This window comes from Euleptes europaea, chromosome 17 (genome assembly GCF_029931775.1).
Source record: "Euleptes europaea isolate rEulEur1 chromosome 17, rEulEur1.hap1, whole genome shotgun sequence".
Taxonomy (NCBI): Eukaryota; Metazoa; Chordata; class Lepidosauria; order Squamata; family Sphaerodactylidae; genus Euleptes; species Euleptes europaea.
This window is the reverse complement of record NC_079328.1, coordinates 50204540-50212659: the sequence shown is the minus strand read 5'-3', so window position 1 is coordinate 50212659 and position 8120 is coordinate 50204540. Positions and strand designations below refer to the sequence as shown.

The 8120-nt window shown below is 51.2% G+C and overlaps 1 protein-coding gene across 1 annotated transcript in view; it reads right to left on the bottom strand.

The window, feature by feature from the left end:
- Nucleotides 1-1607: 1607 nt before the first annotated feature.
- The window catches only part of ACSF3 (acyl-CoA synthetase family member 3), a 56126-nt gene continuing 49613 nt past the window's right edge, over nt 1608-8120 (bottom strand). The window contains exons 7-9 of the mRNA XM_056862891.1: nt 5227-5361; nt 3780-3891; nt 1608-1738 (exon numbers count right to left, since the gene is read on the bottom strand). Of these exons, the coding sequence (XP_056718869.1) occupies nt 1621-1738; nt 3780-3891; nt 5227-5361 (365 nt within the window). The 3' untranslated portion in view covers nt 1608-1620. The remainder of the gene's footprint in view (nt 1739-3779; nt 3892-5226; nt 5362-8120) is intronic.

Here is an 8120-nt window from a genome sequence, read left to right as displayed (position 1 = left end):
TCATTTCAGTGCCCCAAACCCACAGTCTGAATTCCTCTTCTTTCCCAGCTGTGTCATTGGCGCTCGGCTCTGGTTGTTCAAAAATGAGAATTCTGCTATAGTTTAAAAGGTGCCTATATTGTTCACGGGTCCTTTGGCAACTCACCTCTCTCCACCATCTGCTCGTTGCTTCATCCGTGGCCTCTCCGTTCTTCAAGAAGAGCAGGGAGGGTGGATGTAGGGTTGCCAGGTCCCTCTTCGCCACCAGCAGGAGGTTTTTGGGGGCGGAGCCTGAGGAAGGCGGGGTTTGGGGAGGGGCTTCAGTGCCATAGAGTCCAATGGCCAAAGTGGCCATTTTCTCCAGGGGAACTGATCTCTATCGGCTGGAGATCAGTTGTAATTGCAGGAGATCTCTAGCTACTACCTGGAGGTTGGCAACCCTAGGTGGATGCCACGCCCAGTTGGAGGGCAAGGCATACTGGAGTTCCTGTCCCTGTCTTTTGGCCAACCCACAACTGCGCCACAAGCCCTAGACCAGGAGACCCCAACCTTTTTGAGCCTGTGAGGACCCTTGGACTTCTGACACAATGTGGTGGGCGCAGCCACAAAATTTCTGCCGAAGGAGGTGGAGCCAGCCACAAAATGGCTGCCCCATCTAACTTTCAGTCATACAACGAAGATCCCTTGTGCTGTGCTGGCAGCTGCTGCCAAAGTAATGTTTTAAAAAATCTGCACAGCCAATCAAATCTCCAATGACCAATCAAAAGCCTTGCAGGGCAAAAGCGCTACCTCACCCCGCCCACTTTCTAAAAATACTTGGCATGCACCAGGAAGTGCCAGCAGGTGCCATGGAGACCACAGGCACCACATTGGGGACTCCTGCACTAGACGGTGAACACATGAGGCTGCCTTCTACTGAATCAGACCCTCAGTCCATCAAAGTCAGTATTGCCTACTCAGACCATCAGCGGCTCTCCAGGGTCTCAGGCAGAGGTCTTTCACATCACCTACTTGCCTAGTCCCTTTAACTGGAGATGCCAGGGACAGAACCTGGGACCTTCTGCATGCCAAGGAGATGCTCTACAGACTGAGCCACAGCCCCTCCCCAAATTTGGGATAAAAATAGTATCTACTGCCCTAAACAAAAACGAACAGCTCTGTGCTCGAATAGTGTCAGTGAGCTCAGAGGGCTCCTGTGGGTGAGGGAGTGTGTGTGTGTGTATGTGTGCGCTCTTGCATGGAAGTTCTGTTCAGTGGGACACAGGCGACTCCTTCAGCTGGTGGATCTTCTACCAGCCAGGAGCAGAACCAGAATCTATCTGTGTTTAAGCTCAAACTCACACTGCTGCTGAGCCCACTTTGCTACTTGGCAACAGTAAGAACATACTGGCAGCAAAGGAGAAGAAGAAAACCAGGGTTTATTTGATCTCGCCCTAGAAAGGCCAGTCCCAGCCAGCGTCCGTCCTCGTGCCTGATGAGCCACGGGCTTGCCATCGCACTGGCATGCGGTCAGGATGCTGCAAAGAAGGGCAGCCAAGTGTGCCCATGCCAAGCCCCTTTGCACGTTTCCCACTATGGGCCATAAGGCGGCTTCCCGGAAGCCTGGCCATGCTGGTGGGCTCCCTCCAGTCGCCGCCGTGGCTAGGAGGAGTGGAACTGCTTGAGAAGTTGCTTCTTGTCCACTTTGCCCATCTGGTTGCGTGGGACCTCCTCCACCAGGAGCAATTCAGAGGGGACACAATAAGGTGCCATGGACTCCCTGGAACACAAAAACACCTTCTGATTAACTGGGGCATTGAACCTGGGACCTTCTGCATGCCAAGCAGATCCTCTGCCACTGAGTCATGGCCCCTCCCCTAAAGCAGTGCTTCATATGTGAACACACATGAAGCTGCCTTATACTGAATTAGACCCTTGGTCCATCAAAGTCAGTATTGTCTACTCAGGCTGGCAGCGGCTCTTCAGGGTCTCAGGCAGAGGTCTTTCACATCACCTCCTGCCTGGTCCTTTTAATTAGAGATGCCAGGGATTGAACCCGGGACCTTCTGCATGCCAGGCAGAGGCTCTGCCACTGAGCCACGGCCTCTCCCCTGTCCCCCAAGCAGCAGGTCACACAGGACATGGAAGGGTCTTTTGCACTCAATCCCTTCCACTCGGCACTGCACATGGCTAGGTAACAATGCACCACAAGCAGTGTGCATCTCTGAGAGCACCTAGACAAAGCACCTCTAAGAAACAGGATGGATCACTTTTAATGGGTACTCATCAATCCTTGCAATTAGATATGGCAGGGAGAGCAAATGACAAATAGGCCACAGAAGCACTAAGGAGCTCTGCAAACTCCTGCTCCTTGGGAAGAGTTCCAGGCAGGCAGGCAGGCAGTCCTCCCCCCTTCCCCACACACCAAGATGCACGGGCAAATGGGTCTTGGGCCCTGCCTGTCTCAACAGGATGGATGCCAAGCCAGCAGAGGTTCACTTTAAGCCTCACCAGGAGCCTTGGCACCACGCAAAGTCACCGTGCCCTTTGCAAAGCGGGTGTGAACTTCCCCTTGGCACATGACTGACCGAGGGCCATGCCAGCTCTGACAGGCAGCTTCCCTGGCGACGCATCTGAAGTGACATGCCACCCCCCTCAGCAAGTGAGCGTGATTTTCCTCTCGGTGGCCACCCTCGGATTCAAGCCATCCACGCATTCCGCCTGACTCAGGACTCGGAGACAAAAGCCGCTCTGAAGGGGGGCATGTGTCTCCTGCCAGAGAGGGGGCAGAAGAAAAGAGGCGACAGAAGGCAAGCGGCGACATTGAGGATAAAGAGGAGAGACGGGGCAAGTGGCGGAGATGGACGCCTGCAGGGGCGTGAGGCCCAGGAGACAGCATTCAGCTCCAGGACCACAGACCCTTCCCGAAGTGATCACGGGTGGCTTTGAGATGTACAAGATCCAGGCTGGATTCCTTCTCTCCTGGGAATGCAAACTGCCCTCCAGTCCTTGCGGTAAGGGAGCAGCTAGCGACTTGCTGTGATATGAAGGCAAATGGGGGGCATCTGCCCCCCCCTCCAGGACACTGGACAGCAGCGTGGGACGAGCTCTGATGGAAGCGGAGGAGAGGAAACCCTGAACGGAAGGCGTGCAGCCCCCACCCCTTCCTGGGCAGGGGGTGGGCAGCTTCATGGGTTCATATTGAGAAGTCAAGCTAGGGGCCAGCTGGAACCTGACACTAGATGATAGTTGCAATGACACCATCTGGACATCTTCAGCGGTGGTGCTAGAGAAACTTAAACCCACTAGCCCAATGTATGAATGCTGGAGCAGGAAGATGAGGAATCCATTTTACCAGTATATTGACTTTTTAGCTTCCTTGATGAACAGGTCCAGCTTGCCCTAAAGAAGACTAGTCATGTTCAAGACACAGTGGGGAATCTGGAAGCCAACCCACGTGTACTCTTACCTGGCACCTGCCAGTTTTCCGGCACCTCAGGAGGTGGTAAGCTCTCCTTCCATGTAGGTTTTTAAGAAGAGATTAGATGGCCATCTGTCAGCAATGCTGATTCTGTGACCTTAGGCAGATGATGAGAGGGAGGGCATCTTGGCCATCTTCTGGACACTAGGGGTGTGTGGGGGGGGGGGGAGGTAGTTGTGAATTTCCTGCATTGTGCAGGGGGTTGGACTTGATGACCCTGGTGGTCCCTTCCAACTCTATGATTCTAGTTTTCACCGGTCTTCATTCATTGGTCTGCCCTCTGGTGCCCCGTGGCATTAGCCAGAGAGGAAGCCACGCTCGGCTGGTGCTGCCTGCTTACCTGGCCCAGTCCTTCAGTTCCTTGAGAGACAATGTCTTGCCTTCCTTGAGTTTCACCACAGCACTGACTCGCTGGCCCCACGTCATGTCCGGGACCCCAATCACGGCCACATCTGTGAGGGAGAGATTGCATATAGAAGAGGAAGGCCGCAAAAGAATCCCACAGGAAAGGAGGCAGGATGGAGACGCTCAGTCCGGTGGCCAACCCAGAAAGGGGGCTGCAAGTGGGCGGATCAGAGCAGACAAGCGGGACTTTGATTAGGGAGTCCTGCGTAAAATCCCTGCTTTTGAAAAGGGACAGTCCATGCACACACACACACACAAACAGCAGCTTCATGACTACCACAACAATCAACAATCAGCTGTGGGCATGAACCAGTCCCAAGAAGGGAGGAAGCTGCTTTTAGATTGACACCTAGCCAGCCAATCAACACTCTGCAAATCAGGCTTGTCTTTACACAGGGCGGGGGGGATTAGTTTCTCAGATCCCACTCCTGGCCAGGGTGCGCTGCAATAGTTCTTCCACAGAGAGGTCACAGCTGAATTTGTTTATGCCTCTGCACAGCTCAAGGGAAACAAATACGGCAAACTTTAGGAGAGCTTTCCTGACACACTTGGTTTGTAAAGTTGCAGGACTTCAGGATGGAGAGGATTACAAGCAGAAATGGATGGCTTAGGAAAAGCCGAGTGTCAGGAGGCTTGGCAAACAGACCGAGGGCACTGATGCCAGGTGTGTAGCAAAGCTGGCAGCCTCCCAAGGGGGGAAGGGTGTGACTGGGTCTTAGGCTTGCTCAAGGGAACAGAGGAGAGGTGCCTTTAGAGGCCAGAGCTAGCTGCAAAGGAGGGAATGTGTGGGGGCTCATCTCCAGACTGGCTCCGTGGGGCATGGAGCAGGGTCACCCGTTCAAGATGAGACCAGAGCTGAAGATGGAGGGGACAAAATTCCAGGGCCTCTGTTTACCCTGAGGGGCCGTGGAGCCGAGCAAGTCACGTTATTTGCTTTCAAATGATGTTTGGGCGGGGTCTGAGAGGCATAAAGGAATTATTTATTACCAGGGGTTGGGGGGGGGGGGTTGTCTGTGGCACATGCATTTATTTATTTATATCTCACTTTTCGCCCCAGTTCAGACCTAAAGCAGCTTTTAGCACACTGTTATCCCCTTCTCCATTTTCTCACAATAGCCCTGTGAGGGAGGTCAGGCTGAGAGTCTGTGGTAGGCCCAAGGTCTCTCAGTGAACCTCCATGGTAAATGTGGGGATTTGAACTCGGGTTGCCCAGGTTCTAGTCTGCCACTCTATCCACTAGACCACACTGGTGGCTCTTGGGGGTCCTGGAGAGGACCAGGAAACAGTTAAAGCAGGCATGCTGAATGTGCACCTCCAGCCCCTGACACCAAGGATGTGACTTCCCCAAGCAGCAGATTATTATGGGATAGGCCACGCTTTACCGGCAATGCTGGGGTGGGCCAGCAGATGGCGCTCGACTTCGAGGGCGCTGATTTTGTAGCCGCCACTTTTGATGATGTCAACCGAGGTCCGGCCTCTGATCCAGTAGGTGCCCTCCTTATACACAGCTGTGTCACCTGGAAGAGAAAAAGGTGATGCAGATGATCATGATCTCTAAGGGGATAGTCTTCCTCTCTTCTCTCACTAAGATAATTGTTGGAAGCAACAGCAGACACACACACACACACCCCGGAAACATGGTGCTTGGGACCTGCAGCCCCCAAGAGCAAGACTGGATCCACAGACTATTTTTTTTTGCAAATGGTGATGGCATGCCTACCTGGAGAAACAATGTTTTCCTGCCTCACAATCCAGCAACTGGTTTTATAAGTGCATGGCTGGTGTTGCGTCTCTGAGTGAGCAGAGATCATGCTGAAGAGAAGTTCCCCAGGAACGTCTCCATCCACATCTGCATGCATCCCTATGCCAAACATGGCTCAGCTTAACCGGCATTCACTGGTGTGGGGAGCTGTCGCTACTGCCAACATCAGGCCAGGGTCCACAGCGCAACAGGAATGGGACATCGACCTTAACTCCACTGGCACACCCAACTAGTCGCTGTGTTTTGAGCCAGGAAGGAGCGCCTACCACCTCCCAAGGAAGCCTGCTCCACTGAGGAACCGCTCTGTTAGAAAATTCTTCCTAATGTCTAGATGGAAACTCTTTTGATTTAATTTCAACCTGTTGGTTCTGGTCCGACCTTCTGGGGCAACAGAAAACAACTTGGCACCCTCCTCTCTATGACAGCCCTTGAAGTACTTGAAGATGGTTATCATATCCCCTCTGAGTCTTCTCCTCTTCAGGCTAAACATACCCAGCTCCTTCACAACCTATAACCTTTTAGTGGCTTGTGGCCAAAGTATCTAAAGGGCTGCCTCTGTCCAGATGTTCCTGCCCAAGGTGGTTTGTGACAGGAGCCCAAACTTCATAAAGGTCTCTAGTGAAGACCTGGGCGAAGGCCGCCTTGGCAGCTGCACATAAACTTGTGCTTGCAGAGGCCTCCTGGTACTAACGGAAGATCTGTCTACACTGGAAAGTTTTCTTTTTTAAAACCAATTTTTTAAAAAGAAAAAACACATTACATAAACATACAAACACAAAAACATACATGAAAACATTAAAAAACATGGGATCAAGTGTGCCTCATTTAAATCCACATTCGCTGTTGGTTACATTTTATAATATACTGTCACCCTTTTAAAACTATATTTCCTTAATCTATATTCACCAGTGAATTAAGGCTTGTTATAGTGTTAACTACTTGATCTACTTATAGAAAGGACAAAACAGTTAATATTCTTATTTATGTTTTTATGTATCTATAGAGCTTTATAATATTTTCTTTATATTGTAATTCTATTTGATATATTTATGTGTTTTGCCATTTATGTTTATTAATTAATACTGGAAGGTTTTCAATTAATCCTTTTATCTCTGGCTTTTATTTTAATTTCTTTATTTGTGGTATTTCTATAACCCTTTTCCTTGCAGCTCAGTGGCTTAAAAGGTAAAAGTAAAGGTCCCCTGTGCAAGCACCAGGTCATTCCTGACCCATGGGGTGACGTCACATCCCGACGTTTCCTATGCAGACTTTGTTTACGGGGTGGTTTGCCAGTGCCTTCCCCAGTCATCTTTTCTTTACCCCCAGCAAGCTGGGTACTCATTTTACCGACCTTGGAAGGATGGAAGGCTGAGTCAACCTTGAACAGACTTCTGTTGGGATCGAACTCAGGTCGTGAGCAGAGCTTGGACTGCAGTACTGCAGCTTACCACTCTGCGCTACGGGGCTCTTAACAAAGTGGCTTACAATAATACAAATTAGTACCTGAAGCTTGCTATGAGTCTGTGAACTACAGTCTATGAAGGTCAGTCTTGTCTACCGTGACTGACAGAGGATCTCCAGGGTCTCTGCTTAAGGACCTTCACGTCACTGTAGGCTTTAGGGGAGGGGCTGTGGATCAGTGGTAGGGCATCTGCTTGGCATGCAGAAGGTCCCAGGTTCAATCCCCGGCATCTCCAGTTAAAGGGACTAGGCAGGTAGGTGATGTGAAAGACCTCTGGCTGAGACCCTGGAAAGCCGCTGCCAGTCTGAGTAGACAGTACTGACTTCAATGGACCAATGGTATGATTCAGTATAAAGCAACTTCCTGTGTTCAAGACGACAGCAGCAGCTCCTCCAGGTCCTCCCTCATTCATTGGAACCACTGACCAGGGATGCTTTTCTTAATGCTCCCTCCGGTTCTATATCAAAGGGGGACACGTCCTGACTGCTGCTCATCAAAGCCTCGCCTCTTTGTCAGTCGGCTGCAACAGCTAAGCAACAAGCAGCTCTTGGCGTGCAGGCACACGGCTCAAAAGAGCACCGGCCACCCCGGGCAGCAGCAAGTGGCCTTTAAGAGGAAAAACTCCCCAAGTGCATGCTGACATTTCTCTGTGCAGGGGTGGCCTTACTGTCCCCCACCCACACCAAAGGTTCTTCTGTTTAATTGGTGCCCTGGACAGCTGTGGAGGAGGGGAGGGGAAATGTCACACTCAGAGAGGGTTGGAAGCGGGGCAGGATTTCACTCCCGTCCCCTCATTATCTTGGGAAAGGTGGAAAACAGTTGCAGACACCGCAGACAAAGTGTTTCTTTAGTGACGGTCTCAAGATTCTTGCAGGTTTTATTTTATTAAGAAAGCCAGTGTTAGAAAGCCAGTGTTAGAATTTGCACGTGAGGATTCCAAGGTGTCAAAGCAATGTCTCTTTGTGGGGAAAGGAGAGGTGTGTGGCGGGTGAGAGTAAATGTCTGGGGTAGGGTCGGTGAGGTTGGTTTTGGTGATCTCTAACTCAGATGAG